Source organism: Vipera berus (assembly GCF_964194415.1).
Source record: "Vipera berus genome assembly, chromosome: 6".
Lineage (NCBI taxonomy): Eukaryota > Metazoa > Chordata > Lepidosauria > Squamata > Viperidae > Vipera > Vipera berus.
This window is the reverse complement of record NC_138208.1, coordinates 72,757,093-72,775,174: the sequence shown is the minus strand read 5'-3', so window position 1 is coordinate 72,775,174 and position 18,082 is coordinate 72,757,093. Positions and strand designations below refer to the sequence as shown.

Below are 18,082 nucleotides of genomic sequence, written 5' to 3'. Positions count from 1 at the left end.
GTGCATACATCCCCACTTGCACAAGCTGCTGGCAAGCACTTCTGTGCATGCCCACTGCTTGCGCAAATGGAGCTGCATGCGCACATGCATGTTTGCCAGCCAGTTGCACGGAACCATCCCCTCTCCTCTCCCCACCACCACCAATCCACAAAGTCAGAAAGGTTGGGGAATCCTGGTTTATTGTGTCAAAAAATTAGGAGGGGTTTGGTAGCACCTTTTTCAACTGACATATTTCATTTTTAAAAAGCATAAAATTTTATTTTTTTTTATTTTTTTATTCCATTTATATCCCGCCCTTCTCCGAAGACTCAGGGCGGCTTACAAGCTTAGCAGTAGCCTTCATTCTATGTATATGCCTGCTTATTAGGGCTTTCAGACACACACCCCCAAGCGGCATTATTACAAAGTCAGCTTAATTGCCCCCAACAATCTGGGTCCTCATTTTACCTACCTCAGAAGGATGGAAGGCTGAGTCAACCTTGAGCCTGGTGGGATGCGAACCTGCACTAATTGCAGGCAGCTGGTGTTACTTAAGGAGGCATTAGCCCACTGCTCCACCAAGGCACTTCATCAGATGCATGGACTGATAGAAAATTGGATTTTTAACACAGTATAATTACTAATTGATAAGGCTCTTGTAATTTGTTTCACATATAGCTGCACCTGCATAAGCAGCCAACCTCTCCACCCTTTCTTCCCCCCATCCCCATCCCCACCCATTTTTGCATCTCACAGAAGTGAGCTGCAGATTTTGGCTTTTAATAAAATCTGTGAGTCAGAAAAGGTGCTTTGTGTAAAACTGAATACAGTTTTTGTGTAAAAACAGTTCTTTGTGTAAAACTGAATACAGGTTATAGCCATGGTGACTGTTGTAAATGAGGGAGTGGAAACTGGGCATGTAGAATGGTTGCACTTTGACCTAAATCTCATTTTAAATGCTGCTTCAGTTTCTAAAGAAATGATTTTGTTGAAGTGTGCTCTTTGCCACATGTAGGCCAGCAGGTGGCATCATCTTACCTTTTCCAGTTGCTCCATGCATGCATTGTGGACCACAATCTTGCAGGCAGCACATTTTCTTCGAACAGCTGACTTCTGAAATATTAACAGAAGAAAAACAAAGCAAAGGGAAGTGTCCATTTGTCCCAGAATGTGCATTCTCTATTGTTAATTACTTTATACTGAAAATACATGTGCAAAAATGTATATGTGAATAACAAAATGTATATGTGAATAACAAAATGTAGATTTTCCCAGGATAAAAGGTATGATTGAGGACCTGCTTGACACAATATATCCAAGCTTGACACAATATATCCAACTTTGTTTCTAGTGTTAGGTTCTTTTTATATTCATTTCTGGGGGTGGGGGGTGGGCAAGATGTTGATGGCCTTTTTGAAGCCATGATATCAATAGTAACCACTGCAGGTGTAGAAGTAAGCAGAGGACCTAAGGAAAAATATCCCAATAAATAATGGCAGAAAGGTGTTTTTAGGGGGGGGGGTTAGAATCAGTGGTATTGGTGAAAAGAAGTTGACATGTTTTCAGATTTTTAGTGCAAATTGACTATGCTGGCACAAATGGAATAATAGAGGGATTTTAAAAAAAATTTTTTTGACAAAAATGATCAATTGCATTATAGTGAATTTGCATACAGCAAGGGAAGCCTGTAGATATGAATGCAATCTATACTTTTTCCTACACACACATTAATTGTAAAAGGACACTGCAGAGCAGGTGCCGGTGATAAGTCTTCCTCTTCCTATATGCCTTCAGTTGATTTTCCACTTGACTTCTTTCATGATTCAGTGTACATAAAATACACAGTGATGAAGGTGTTATTAACAGCTCTCTACTGAGTAGATATGGCAGCATGTACCTTACTTTGCAAATAAGATTATATTTGATTTGGAGCAGTCCACTCCAAATCTGTGGGTAGGATCTGGAGACGTTCTATACTATCACCTTGGCAATATAAGCCAAGATGACAGAATGACACTATGAAACCATCTTTGGACTACAATCTTATACAGGAAATCATGCCACATTCAAAATTTGGGTGTTTGAGTTAGACGCTTGACATACAACTTTGAGCACTGATTTAATGTATGCCGGACAATGTTCCCTTAATAGGTTGACCCATGTTGGCCAAACATTTTAGCTCAAAATTCAACATTATAAAATTTCTTACAATAACATAAGCTTCCAATTAATATAGTTTTTGCTATTTTAGATTTGTTTCTCCACCTGCATTTTATTGTACTTGATTCTTCTACCCGCATCATCTCTTATATTCTTTTAAAAATATAAAATGATAACATGAGGGGAGGAGAATAGCACTATGTATTGCTAGAGTAAAAATCCTCAAAGAATACTGAGAAGGAAGACCATGACTATGGTGTGGTCCTTCAGCAATTAACATTCAACTGAGTGACTTCATAAGTTTTCTGATCATAGTGTTCCCTGCCATAGCAGAAACATCTTCTAACATCTGCAACAGATTATAGCAGTAGTTTCTTAATTAGAAATAAAATAATACAGCCAAAATTATATGGAATGTCTTTTGGTCTTCTTTGCTGGAAATCCTCAAGTGGTTATTATAGTCTATGATCTCTGATGGATCAGCCAGTTTCCATCGGTACCATCTCCATCTAAGGCACCCAGATGTATAGGCATGATCCCACCATGTTCCAATGAAGAGAGTTCACAGTGTATGTGTACAGTGGAGTGATTTATTGCAGAAATTCTGAAAATAGGACACTCACTGAGAATTTAACTTGGCAGCCTTCCTCTCCCAGATAACACAGATCCCCAGATACATTGGTCTCCAGCCAGAGATGTTCACCATTTATTGCATTTTCCTGGAAAGACATATACATACATAGATTACTTCTAAAACAAATTAGTAGGCTCATTTCTTAGATTTTATTAATGCTATGCTTTCAGAAATTAACTACTTAACACATTTATATTGACAAAAAATATTTAATTGACTATGTTAATACAACATTAACAAGGTGATTCAAGATAAAAAAAATGACACTGCATATTAAAATATTACCAGGCTAATTCTAATAATATATGTCACTACTTTCTTTTTTAAGAAAATTTGTTAATATTTCCATGTTTTCCTGGAATAAGTCCTATTTAACACAGTAACTCATATTTCTAAGTAAACATACATAAACTCACCCTGTTTAAAAGGCTTACACAAATGAAAAAGAACTAGGAGCTCTGCTGTTTTACAGAAATTAGCTAAAAGTCTGAAGTCAACTTTAGAAACCTCTGGTCTATGTTTTGCTGTTGTTTTAATGTTTTTTTAATCCTATATTTCAAAATGCACGGACACCCAATATACAGTTGATAATTATTCCAATCATCCCAAACTTGCTTGAAAAAGTCTGTTCAATGCATGAGCTTCATATGTGAATCTGAACATTTTTTATTGTTTATTTGTATATTTTTTTGAATTGTAAGCTGCCTAGAGCCATTGATTGAGATGACCACTATAGAAATTGAATGAATAGATAAATAAATAAATTTGCTGGAATAAAAGATAATAGCAGGATTCACCTCTCATTCTAAGGTTTATGCAGCTGCTTCATCCAGCCATCACACAATTAAACTTATTGCAAAGCTGCTTACCAGGGCCTCTAATGTGAACTAAACAAGCATGCCCCAAGGATTTCATTGTGTCTATCCTTTGGGCACATTCATGACCACATTATCAAAATGCAGGTACCTCAATTGTTCCTAAACTCATCTAAATACATTCTTCTGCTTGTTCTAATTAGCATCTCAAAAGTCTCAGCCAATCATTTATTTATTTCAGATTCTTAAATTTGATTGATTGGTTGATTATGTGTCATCAAGTCTCTTAGGGATTCTTAGCAACCACATAATTTCTTTCCACAATACTCAGGAGACACTCTATAATTGACTGCCAATGTAATTGGTACGAAAGAATGTGAAATGAAATTTGCCTAATAAATTTTTACTGGTATATCAATCCCATGCTTTAGGAACTTGAAGCTCACAATTCAGAATAAATTTAAGAAGAAAAAAAATAAAGCAGTTCTGATACCAACTTTCACAAGCACACAAAAAATCTTGATAGAAATATGTGAATGAGAAAACCCTGTTTTGTTGCATGTGTGCATACACATAAAACCAGAAACATATGTATACATACATACATAAACATGCGCACACACTTATATATATATACAAATACACACAAACAAACATGAATGCACATCAAACTGTGATACATTGCACAGAAGTGACATTTTGGTTCCCACTTGAAAACAAAAAGTCACAAAAGATTTTTGTGCCTCCCAGCCAGATGGTGTCTGATAGCAAATTGCTTGTAGATCACCTGTACAGTCACCTTTTAAAACTCATTTTCAATATCCCGGACTGTTTAAACTGCAGAGTTATTAAATGCTTTCCTTCTATCAATGGTACTTGTTAAAAGGTAATTCATCCAAATGGCAAATTTATTGTTAAGACTGCAAAAATACTTTAGCAGTAATAACTAAAGTCATTCCTTTAGTCTAATGAAAATAATGCAATAGAAGAGTTCTGAAAAATATGAAAGCCTGTAACTACTATGTAACTTTGATTGAAAAAATAATTTAGTTTTTTTTTAATATGAGAAGGAAGGACTCACTTCCTAATGCTGGGAAAGATTGAGGGCAATAGAAGAAGGGGATGACAGAGAATAAGTATATAGCCAACTGTTTTATGTGTGTGTACACACACACACAAAAAAACAGTTGGCTAATTACAACTCAACTGTTTAAATCAAAAAATAATAAAATAAAGCTGTGTTGATCTCTTTCCTGTGGATTCATATTTATATTATATAGATCTATTCATAAAACCTGTAAGTTTAAATAGATTTACTTAGCTGCATAGGTTAAAAAAGTAGACTCCTTTCCTGCATGAATATCACAATATTTCACATAAATGTAAATAGGTGATTTACTTCTATTTATATTATTTGCAAACTCAAGTCTGTTGAGTTTTTTTACACATTGGTCATTTGACTTCATGATTCTAAATAACCTGGCAGTTAAAAGCACTACAGTAATAAAATTTGGCTGGTCCAGCCTCAGTGGCTTCTTGAAGCTTAGCTCAAAGGAAAAGCAACCAAAGTTCAAATCCTTCTCAAAACTGAAATCTGAAGGAAGAACACGAAGTCATGTCTGATCATAGGCCCTTTATTATTTCTATCCCATTTTTCTTGCAGAAAGCTCCAAAAAGCACAAATGAGTGTCCCTCCACAATTCATGTTCACAAAAAACAGGGCTTTTTTTTCCTCATAGAATGCTCAGAACGGAGTTCCAGCACCTTTTTTGGATGGAACCTTGTAGGGTAGGGCAAGGCGGGTTGTATGACATGTGTGTGAGTTCCGGCACCTTTTTCTTTTACAAAAAAAGCACTGACAAAAACCAACTTGAAGAGATAGCTTGGCTCAGAAACAAGGACTAACCTCAATCAATTCTATCACATAACAATTGAACATTTATTTATTTATTTTAATCCCATTTATATCCCGCCCTTCTCTGAAGAATCAGGTCGGCTTACAATTTAAGCACAAACCAATGTGCTTAGCAATAGCCTTCATTCTATGTATATGCCTGCTTATTAGGGCTTTCGGCCCCCGCCAAGCGGCATTATTACAAAGTCAGCTTAATTGCCCCCAACAATCTGGGTCCTCATTTTTACCTACCACGGAAGGATGGAAGGCTGAGTCAACCTTGAGCCTGGTGGGACTCGAACCTGCACTAATTGCAGGCAGCTGGTGTTACTTAAGGAGGCATTAGCCCACTGCTCCACCAAACATGCATTTTTCCACACACCAACTGAGCACTGTATCACACAGGCTTATGGCCTGTTGTTTTTCTCTTATCAAACTTAGCTCCATCATTTGGTTTTTCTATTTATTATTATGTTTACAGCTTGCCATTCTCTTGTAGTAAGGACCCAAGGTGGCTTATAACACTAAAGCAAAATATGTTATATAAGCATGACAGGAAAATCAATATCATTAAAATCATTAAAGTGGAGATACAACTATGGAGATGTTGCAGGGAAAGCAGGCAGGACCAAGAAGAGAAGAATGCTAGACTGTAGGAAGCATGCCACAGAGGTTAGAGTTAATGAAAACCCTTGTTTAATTTTCATTGGCAATGGAATTTTCCCATTTATTTTATAGTTGTAGACATCCAAACAAAAAGCTGTGATGTTCTCTCTCATTAAAGAAACTCGAAGAATCTATCCCTAACATAAGTTTTCAAGTTGAACTCCAAGGAAATTTAACTCTAACCCTAACCCTAAATTAGTATACTCTTCATTGGAAATGAGATTTTCCCATGTATTTTATTGTAGTCCATAAAGAAGTCCAAATGAAAAACAATCACAGTAGCTTTCCTTAGAGAACCTCTGTGAATCTCTCCCTGACATCAGTTTTCAGCCCTTAACTCCAAGGAGACATAAACCTAAATCTGACCCTAGTTTCATTTTCATTACCAAAGCAATTTTCCTTTGTATTTTACTGTGGACCACCAAGAAGTCAAAATGAAAAGATCCTACTATCCCTTTCCTTAGAGAACCTGTAAGAATCTATCACCCCTTCATGGATTACTGCCTTCTTGTGGCGAAGGGGCTTGCGTAATTCAATGAAGCTATGAGCTATGCCGTGCAGGGCCACCCAAGACGGGCAGGTCATAGCAGAGAGTTCTGACAAAACGTGATCCACAGGAGAAGGAAATGGCAACCCACTCCAGTATCTTTGCCATGAAAACCCTATGGACAGTACCAAAAGACAAAACGATATGACGCTGGAAGATGAGCCCCTCAGGTCCAATATGCGACTGGGGAAGAGCAGAGGGCTAGTACTAGTAGCGCCAGAAAGAATGAAGCGACTGGGCCAAAGCCTAAAGGATGCTCAGCTGTGGATGTGTCTGGTGGTGAAAGGAAAGTCCAATGCTGTAAAGATTTTTTCTCCATAGGAACCTGGAATGTAAGATCCATGAATCAAGGCAAGCTGGACGTGGTCAAACAAGAGATGACAAGACTGAACATCGACATTTTAGGAATCAGCGAACTAAAATGGACAGGAATGGGTGAACTTAATTCAAATGACCATCAGGTATAGTACTGCGGGCAAGAATCCCTCAGAAGAAATGGAGTAGCCTTCATAGTCAATAAAAAAATAGGAAAAGCAATACTGGGATACAATCCTCAAAATGAAAGAATGATCTCAGTTCGAATCCAAGGCAAACCATTCAATATCACAGTATTCCAAGTCTATGCCCCAACCACCGGTGCCGAAGAGGATGAAATTGACCAGTTCTATGAAGCCCTACAGCACCTTAAAGAACTAACACCAAAAAATGATGTCCTTATCATCATGGGGGATTGGAATGCTAAAGTAGGAAGCCAAAAGATAACCGGAATAACAGGCAAGTTTGGCCTTGGACTACAAAATGAAGCAGGGCACAGGCTGATAGAATTTTATCAAGAAAGTACGATGGTCATAGCAAACACTCTTTTAATTTCTTGGCTGCAGTCCCCTCTGCAGTGATCTTGGAGCCCAGGAAAATAAAATCTGTCACTACCTCCATTTCTTCCCCATCTATTTGCCAGGAATTGAGAGGGCCGGATGCCATGATCTTGGTTTTCTTAATGTTTAGTTTCAACCCAACTTTTGCACTCTCCTTCTTCACTCGCAACAAGAGGCTCTTTAGTTCCTCTTCACTTTCTGCCATTAGAGTGGTATCATCTGCATATCTTAAAAGGTAAAGGTTCCCCCGCACATGCGTGCTAGTCGTTTCCGACTCTAGGGGCCGGTGCTCATCTCCGTTTCAAAGCCGAAGAGCCAGCGTTTGTCCGAGGACGTCTCCGTGGTCATGTGGCCGGCATGACTAGACACCAAAGGCGCACGGAAAGCTGTTACCTTCCCACCGTAGTGCTCCCTATTTTTCTACTTGCATTTTTATGTGCTTTCGAACTGCTAGGTTGGCAGAAGCTGGGACGAGTAACAGGCGCTCACTCTGTTACGCGGCACTCGGGATTCGACCCGCCAAACTGCCGACCTTCTGATCGACAAGCTCAGCGTCCTAACCCACTGAGCCACCGCGTCCCTTCTGCATATCTTAGGTTGTTGATATTTCTTCCAGCAATCTTAATTCCAACTTTTGATTCATCTAACCCTGCCTTTCTCATGATGTGCTCTGCATATAAGTTAAACAGGCAGGGCAACAGTATACAGCCTTGCCGGACTCCTTTCCCAATTTTGAATGAATCAGTGGTTCCGTGTCCAGTTCTCACTGTTCCTTCTTGACCCGCATATAGGTTTCTCAAGAGACATATAAGATAGTCTGGTACTCCCACCTCTTTAATATTTGCCACAGTTTGTTGTGATCCACACAATCAAATGCTTTAGCATACAGTAGTCAATGAAGCAGAAGTAGATGTTTTTCTGGAACTCCCTTGCTTTCTCCATGATCCAGCGTATGTTGGCAATTTGATCTCTAGTTCCTCTGCCTCTTCGAAATCCTGCCTGTACTTCTGGTAGTTTTCGATCCACATACTGCTGGAGTCTAGCTTGTAGGATTTTAAGCATAACTTTACTAGCATGAGAAATGAGTGCAATGGTGCAGTAGTTTGAACATTCTTTGGCACTGCCTTTCTTTGGAATTGGAATGTAAACTAATCTTTTCCAATCCTGTGGCCATTGTTGAGTTTTCCAAATTTGCTGGCAAATTGAGTGTAGCACTTTTACTGCATCGTCTTTTAAGATTTTTAATAGCTCAGCTGGAATACTGTCTCCTCCACTAGCTTTGTTGTTGCTCAGCTTTCCTAAGGCCCATTTCACTTCACATTCTAGGATGTCTGGCTCGAGGTCAGTGACCACCTCATCGTGGTTATCAGGGACGTTAAGCTCGTTCTTGTATAGTTCTTCTGTGTAATTTTGCCACTCTTCTTAATCTCTTCTGCCTCTGTTAGGTCCCTGCCATTTTGGTCCTTTATCATGCCCATTTTTGCATTAAACGTTCCCTTCATCTCTCCAATTTTCTTGAAGAGATCTCTAGTCCTCCCTATTCTATTCTATTCTTCTATTTCTTTGCACTGTTCATTTAAGAAGGCATTCTTATCTCTTCTAGCTATTATCTGGAATTCTGCATTCAATTGGCTGTATCTTTCTTTTTTCCCTTGCCTTTTGCTTCCCTCCTGTCCTCAGCTATTTGCAAAGCTTCCTCAGACAGCCATTTTGCTTTATTGCATTTCTTTTTCTTTGGAAAGGTTTTAGTTGCTACTTCTTCTACAATGTTGCGAACCTCCGTCCATAGTTCTTCAGGCACTCTGTCTATCAGATCTAATACCTTAAATCTATTTGTCACCTCTACTTTATATTCATCAGGGATATGATTTAGTTCATACCTGAGTGGCCTAGTGCTTTTCCCTACTTTCTTCAGATTAAGCCTAAATTTTGCAACGAGGAGGTCATGGTCTAAGCCACAGTCAGCTCCTGGTCTTATTTTTACTAACTGTATAGAGCTTCTCCATCTTTGGCTGCAGAGCACATAGTCAATCTGACTTCTGTGTTGACCATCTGGTGATGTCCATGTGTAGAGCCGTCTCTTGGGTTTTTGGAAAAGAGTGTTGCTATGACCATCGTATTCTCTTGACAAAATTCTATCAGCCTGTGCCCTGCTTCATTTTGTACTCCAAGGCCAAACTTGCCTGTTATTCCAGTTATCTTTTGGCTTCCTACTTTAGCATTCCAATCCCCCATGATGATAAGGATATCATTTTTTGGAGTTAGTTCTATAAGGTGCTGTAGGGCTTCATAGAACTGGTCAATTTCATCCTCTTCAGCACCGGTGGTTGGGGCATAGACTTGGACTACTGTGATATTGAATGGTTTGCCTTGGATTCGAACTGAGATCATTCTGTCATTTTGGGGATTGTATCCCAGTATTGCTTTTCCTACTTTTTTATTAGGGATGCAGTGGCTCAGTGGGTTAGGATGCTGAGCTTGTCGATCAGAAGGTCGGCGGTTTGGCGGGTCGAATCCCGAGTGCTGCGTAACAGAGTGAGCGCCTGTTACTCGTCCCAGCTTCTGCCAACCTAGCAGTTCAAAAGCACGTAAAAATGCAAGTAGAAAAATAGGGACCACTACGGTGGGAAGGTAACAGCATTCCATACGCCTTTGGCGTCTAGTCATGCCGGCGACATGACCATGGAGACGTCCTCGGACAAGCGCTGGCTCTTCGGCTTTAAAACGGAGATGAGCACCGGCCCCTAGAATTGGAAACGACTAGCACGCATGTGTGGGGGAACCTTTACCATTACCTTTTTTTACTCTTTTATTGACTATGAAGGCTACTCCATTTCTTCTGAGGGATTCTTGCCCGCAGTATACCTGGTGGTCATCTGAATTAAATTCACCCATTCCTGTCCATTTTAGTTCACTGATTCCTATGATGTCGATGTTCAGTCTTGTCATCTCTTGTTTGACCACGTCCAGCTTGCCTTGGTTCATGGATCTTACATTCCAGGTTCCTATGGAGAAAAAATCTTTACAGCATCGGACTTTCCTTTCACCACCAGATACATCCACAGCTGAGCATCCTTTTGGCTTTGGCCCAGTCACTTCATTCTTTCTGGCACTACTAGTACTAGCCCTCTGCTCTTCCCCAGTAGCATATTGGACGCCTTCCAACCTGAGGGTCTCATTTTCCAGCGTCATATTGTTTTGCCTTTTGGTACTGTCCATAGGGTTTTCATGGCAAGGATACTGGAGTGGGTTGCCATTTCCTTCTCCAGTGATTCATATTTTGTCAGAACTCTCTGCTATGACCTGTCCATCTTGGGTGGTCCTGCACAGCATAGCTCATAGCTTCATAGAATTACACAAGCCCCTTCACCATGACAAGGCAGTAATCCATGAAGGGGTTAGATCCCTAAAGGTAAACTATTATATGAAATCATTTCATTTTTCCTTCTTGTATAAGTCCTTCAATAAGCAATTTCCCTAATAAATTATGTCACTATTCCCATAAGTAAAAATGAAAATAAGTGTTTCAAAACACAATATACTGGTCTTCCACAAACCAGTAGGGTTTTCAAGACCACTATGGGCACAATCCATGGTGCGCATTGTCATACCTAAATAAGTGCTCCTCAAATATAATTTCTGGGAATTATAAGCATTTAGATTCTAACCTATCTGGAAGACATGAAATTGGAAAAAGCAGCCCTAGATAGCATATGTTGAAACACAGTACTTCCTTATGTCCTGTCAACATAAAACTATTGAGCAGCCAAGAATAATCTTCCTATGGATGAAAACATTACAGAAGCATTTTTGCTACATGCTTCCTAATTACAGGACTGCCTCAATCTAAATAAATCTAATTGTAATCTACATTGGAGGCATATATTGCAAGAAACCATGCATGGTTATAGTGAGCTATAATTCTAAGAGTTCAGATTTACCCAAAAATAGGATAGCATTCTCCACCCTGGTGTCCTCCAGATGTGATGTAACTGCAGTGCCCAAACCTTTGAGGCAGCACTGGCCATGTTGAATAGAACTGCATGTATGGAAGGCACCAGACTGGGAAAGTTTGATTTTATCCAATGTTCAACATTCCAGAAGATGAATAAGCAAATGCTTCAGAAAGATCTAACCAGGGCATAACTGAAACTGGTATACAAATGGCATATTAATTCGCAGATTTGTATGTGCCTCTCCAAATGTACTTTCCAATTACGTTAAGAAAACAACATCCATAACCTCTTTTGCTATGTTGGACTGATGATAATTGCAATTGAAGCCCAAAAGAGTTATCCCAAAACAGATGGCCATTACTGTACATGGAAAATGGGCTGTGCTGTAAAGTATTTAAACATGTCAGTTCCAAATTTTTCAGTATGAACAGCACTTTATTTCAGGTCAAAAATATCTGGATACAAGAGAAGCAAATCTTATGTTTAATCAGCCGAAATTAGAATTGTTCCAGTTAGTTCCTATTATCCTATTATCCCTCCTTGCCTAACGTGGTCCTTCATCCTAGACTGCTAGCATAATGAGAACCCTTGACTCTACCAATATTTTTTTTTAAAAAAATAAATATCTATGCACTTTTGCCTATGGATCTTCAAATTTTTCAGAACTACATCTTCCGCCTTCCCTCAATTTGCCAGGTTGAGTAGGAACTGTGAAGAGTTACAGGTACATCAGCTGAAGTGCCATGAGTTATCCATCTCAATCAAAATGTAAACAAATCACTTACATAAACACAAGATAATGTACAGTCTCTATAGTACACAATAAATACCAAAACATATTCATAATAGTTGTGTTGCATTTGCATCAGTAATATAGCATTATATCCAGATTTTATAAAAGGAACACCTTACACTCCATTCTAGTGCCATTCTTGGCTCCTTCACAGGTCCATTACTGATGGCCAAGTTGAGGTTTTGAACAGGAGTCAAATGTTGAAGGCCAGATCTGGAGATTGCTTTCCTGTGAGAGAGGGATAATAAATAGAAATTTAAAATGATTGAATTTGCCATCCCCTTTCATCCTCCTCTTAATCTGCATGTAAAAAGCAGTTTTAAAAAGGAACTACGGTATTTATTAATCATGTATCACTTCATTAGCAACAGGGACTAAGCTTCTTTTAAGAAATTACTTGAATGCACAATGTTCTTAATTAAAGTTGCTATCTATGTAAGTTCAGTTGGAAGAAATATCTACTGGGTTGATCAGAAATTTGCTCTGAGATAGCAATAATATAATATCCTTTTTTAGCCTGGAATTGAAGGTAGTTGTGGGTACAACAAAGTATTAGTTTCAATCCGTTTCAGTTTAAACTAAATTCAATAGACTTCATTAGGGGTTTTTTTAGATCTTTCTGCTGTATTACTCTTACCGTAGTTGGTTTTCATTATCAGCTGGTTTGTTGAACTGTTCAACATTACTGTTTAAATTTGATTTATGAGGATTTCATATTTTGTGTTTTTATTGAACTTTTTCTAAGCGGTATTAACTGGGATCTCAGCAATCTAAAATTCCCATAGAAACAGCATTATTTTGTATAACCGGTAGGGGTCCAGTGCAATCCATAATGTCATCATATACATCATGACATCATTGCACAAATAATATGAATTTTGTAATTTGTGTTGCTCACATCACTATACTTTAAATCACCATGGCAGTAATTACATTTCTGCAGCAATAAAACTGTTTAAAGGGAAGATCATGGGCTTGTTGTTGTTCTCCTTCTTCAGAAGCTGTTCAATCTGAGTTTCTGAAAGCCCTTTACTCAACTTCAAATATCCTTGTTCAACTTCTGCATTTGGCTGCAATTCTCTTGGGGCTTACTTGAGAATTTACCACCTCGGATTTTGGCTGAAGCAAATCCTTCTGGTTCACCTCACCCTACTGAATAGGTTCTTCTCACCACTGAGGAGGCAAATTGATTCTGATCTAGAATATTATGGTGTCTCTCGCTCCAGCCAATATTGTCTCCTAACCCAGATAAAATCTTAGTCAAACTCAAACAGAGGTTTTAGATTTATAAAATGAGAGGGCCAAAAATCATCAGTTTCTATTATGGTGCAATTGCAAGTTCTCCATGAACACAGCCTTGGTGGAGCAGTGGGCTAATGCCTCCTTAAGTAACACCAGCTGCCTGCAATTAGTGCAGGTTCACATCCCACCAGGCTCAAGGTTGACTCAGCCTTCCATCCTTCCGAGGTAGGTAAAATGAGGACCCAGATTGTTGGGGGCAATTAAGCTGACTTTGTAATAATGCCGCTTGGGGGTGTGTGTGAAAGCCCTAATAAGCAGGCATATACATAGAATGAAGGCTACTGCTAAGCTTGTAAGCCGCCCTGAGTCTTCGGAGAAGGGCGGGATATAAATGGAATTAAAAAAAAAATTCTAGCTAGTCCTAGAACAGAATAGAATAGAATAGAATAGAATAGAATAGAATAGAATAGAATAGAATAGAATAGAATAGAATAGAATAGAATAGAATAGAATAGAATAGAATAGAATAGAATAGAATAGAATAGAATAATAGAACAGAACAGAACAGAACAGAACAGAACAGAACAGAACAGAACAGAATAGAATAGAATAGAATAGAATAGAATAGAATAGAATAGAATAGAACAGAATAGAACAGAATAGAGCTGGAAGGGATCTTTGAGGTCTTCAGCCTCAAAGTCCAGCCTCCTGCTCAAGCAGAAGAACCTACAGTATATCATCTCAGACAAGTGACTGTCTTAAAATCTCCAGTGATGGAGCACCCATGATTTCTGGGAGTAAGCTATGCCACTGGTTAATTATCCTCACTCTCAAGAAGTTTCTCCTTAATTCTAGGTTGCTTCCCTCTTTGATCAGTTTCCAACCCTTGTTTCTTGTCCTGCCCTGTGATGCTTTAGTGAATAATGTGACCCCCTCTTCTTTGTGGCAGCCCCTCAAATACTGGAATATTGCTATCATGTCTCCCTTATTTCTTCTTTTCTTTAGACTAACCAAACCCAAGTCCTGCAGCCTACCAGTATCTTCTTATTTTTGCCTTATTGTTCTAGAAGTTCATTTTGAATAGACATAAGCTTGCAAAATACATCGTTTTTGTGATTCAACGGAGATAAATGTAGTTTCTTGACAAGGCCTCCCATATTATTAGGGAAAGCATCATGTAAAGCCCCTTCCAACCTAGCTAGAAGGGACTGTTAAACAATCCTTTTGGCAGTTATTTTAGTCTCTCACTCTCTAAATCTCCTTTGTAGAAACTCCATGTATGCTTTTTATAGTGCCAAGGCACTATAAAATATATTTTCTTGTACTCTTCCTGTTCTATTTATATATTGCAGGGATGTACAGCCCTTCCACCTCTTTCTTCCCTTTTCTCCAGATCTGCTAGTTTATGTAGTTATGAGACTTGTAATCAGCTTCCCCAGTCTAATTATCAAGTACTAAAAACATGACATAAATACCCATTACTGAAATAAGTCTAACTCTGCTTGGCAGATATTTTGCTGCATAATAGCAATGTGCTTTTCTTGCTGTAACATATTGTTGAGAAATCATTTTGACTGAACACTACTAAACAAATAGCTTAAAATGATCTATTTTGAAATGCCTCTGAGATTGCGTTCATGCCAATACATGGCTGTCATCACAAGAGAGACAGCAAAAGCATTCCTGGAGCTCACACGCTGTCAAGCCCAAAGCCAAAGACGACATAGTGAATTCCAATTCTTAATTTGCTTACACCTAATAGACAGAATCTTGCCAGATCAAAGCTATAACCTTCTAACCTAATAGAGATTCCCTGGAAGATTCTAGGGTGTGAACTACCCTCAATCTTTTCCTCCCTCTGTGATCCAGTTCAGGACTACGCAGTCTCTTATTTTGGACTTTTGGAATATGCAGCCTCCACCTTTGGAAACCGTGGTGCTCCTGCCAAGATTGACCCCCAGTCTTTCTCCAGGTGCACACTGCATCACACATACATTCTTCATATGGCAACATTTGCAAAGACAGCAAACATGAACAGGCATTCCTTCATTAGAACTGCTTTGTATTACGTTCAAATGACAAAAAAGCTTACAAGTTCTTCCCTGATGCTGACCCAAGATTATTTGCCACCAGGAGTACAGCCCCAGGAGCACACACTCAGGAGTGCTCCCACTTACCATTATTTTCAGAATCCCTGCTGCCCTGTTTATATCGACTGGAATTTACAGTATATCCATGTTTATTAAAGCTTTCCTGTGATTCAGGTGCCTCCAATATGGCATCCTCTAGCTATGAGGCTATATTGGTTGGAATTATATTCAACTGAAGAACAGCAATTTGGGGAAAGCTGATACGACATACATCTCAGCAAGTTGCAGCCTGGGATGGCATGTCTAGGCATCAAAACAAAACATAGTCAGGTTTTGGTTAGTTACCGAATGAGAGACTGGGAGAGTATACCCTGGCTGTAGGTTACCTTGGAAAGCTGAAATAATATCCTAGAAGAAAGAGATGGAGAACCACTTCTGTGTTGTTGTCCAAAAAATAGCATGAAACATCCATGAAGCCATCAGAAATTAAACTTGCTACTTTTTAAAAAAGCTAGTTTTTCTATAATACATCAGATGAAAAAATTTGTCCGGATTTACACACTATCCTAAACCATAAAATGATTTATTTGGGTCTGGCACAGTGAATCCAGCCACTGTGATTTGTAAGCATAAATTATGGCTTTTCTATCATATATGAATACAGGTAGTCCTTGATTTACAACAGTTCTGTCATGGTTCCGATAGATGAAACTCTTCAAAAGAACTTTGAAGCATTGTTTACCTTAAAGAATCTTTTATTTGAGAAACAAAGTATCGGCACTATATAGTTAAAGCCAAAAACTGAATTCCCCTCCCCTTGGCACAAAGTAGTAAAGCACAATTCCCTCCTCCAATTAACAGTCATAAATCACATTCCCCAGTTAGCTTGAAGCATGGGCTTTCTCCCCAGCTCTCCAGCCTGCCAAATCTTTATCAACTCTGGGCACAATAACCTTGGATTCCCACGGCTGAGTTATTATTGTTATGACTAGCTGGACTCTCATCCACATCCCCCATCAACGAACTCTAAAAGTGATAGAGAAAAGATGGCTACATTTCCATCTGTTGTCAAAGCAAGAACATGCAATGTTAGCAGCATTGACAAGTTTATTTAGTGACTGTTCAAAGTTATAACAGCACTGGAAAAAAGTGAGTTATGACTGTTTTTCACACTTGTGACCATTGTAACATCCCCATGGTCATGTGATCAAAATTCAGATGCTTGGCAACTGGCTCATATTTATGACAGTTGCAGTGTTCTGGGGTCATGTGATAATCTTTTGTGACCTTCTGACAACCAAAGTTGGGGGTTGGAGCAGGTTGGAGCAGGGGATTGGACTAGATGACCTCCAAGGCCCCTTCCAACTTTATTATTATTATTATTATTATTATTATTATTATTATTATTATTATTATTATTATTATTATTATTATTATAATGGGGAAGTCAGATTCACTTAATAACTGTGTTGTCAACAACTGCAGTGATTTACTTAACAATTGTGGTAAGAAACGTCATAAAATAGGGCAAAATTCACTTATGTTTAGTAGCCTAAATTTTGGGTTCAGTTTCAGTCATAAGTCAAGGACTATCTGCTTGAACCTAGTTGTGCAGCTTATTGATTTATTTAATCAACACATCTTGCTTCAAACAAATACTACTAATGTAGTATGTGAAGTCAGCCAGAAATGTTTCTAAAGGTAAAATGAATTAATTTTTGTCTTCCTGATGCTATCCATGTAGGTCTATTTTATCCTCATTTCTTTTTGAACCCATGTAATCAACCTTTATGGCTTCTTATGTCTGCTTATGGCTGATAATTATTTAAAACCGCATTTTCCAGTCTGGTGAACTCCAAATGTATTGGATGCCAACTGTTATTATTCCTTACCAGCCAAAGATTATACTGGCTGAAAATTATGGGAGTTAAAATCTAATATCAGATATGGAAAAAGTTGGTTTATAAGATCCAGGGCTAAACAGCAAGTCGTGATATGACTGTTACTTTAACAGGATTCAACACAAAGAGAACTAATATAAAACTCCATTGCAATGTTTAAGTTCAACATATAAATATTCCAACAATGTCTCAAAATATGGAACTAGAAATCTATTTTTGATGCATTTTTTCACAACAGTGCTTCCTGTATACAATAACTGCTTGCAAATCATATAAACACTTAAAAGGTAGCAGATCCAAAGATGAGAGTAATACTTTATAAGTATAACCAATAAGATTGTGCAATACTTCAGATTCAGTTCCAACATGTTGCTGAAGAATGAGAGGGGTAGCCAGAAAAAGTTGCACCTCAGGCTGTTTTCAAATACTCTTTTTCATAGATTTTATTTCCATAGACTTTGAGACATATTTCTGACCCACCTTATTATCAGCTAGCTGGCTCCCTACCAATATTTTGCTAATAGTCAATA

At 38.5% G+C, this 18,082-nt stretch overlaps 1 protein-coding gene across 1 annotated transcript in view; it reads right to left on the bottom strand.

Moving 5' to 3' along the window:
* DGKI (diacylglycerol kinase iota) overlaps positions 1-18,082 on the bottom strand; it is a gene marked incomplete at both ends in the record, with an annotated part of 261,813 nt that overhangs the window by 133,991 nt on the left and 109,740 nt on the right. Inside the window, 3 exons of the mRNA XM_081330760.1 lie at positions 1,018-1,092; positions 2,763-2,858; positions 12,439-12,547. Of these exons, the coding sequence (XP_081186886.1) occupies positions 1,018-1,092; positions 2,763-2,858; positions 12,439-12,547 (280 nt within the window). The remainder of the gene's footprint in view (positions 1-1,017; positions 1,093-2,762; positions 2,859-12,438; positions 12,548-18,082) is intronic.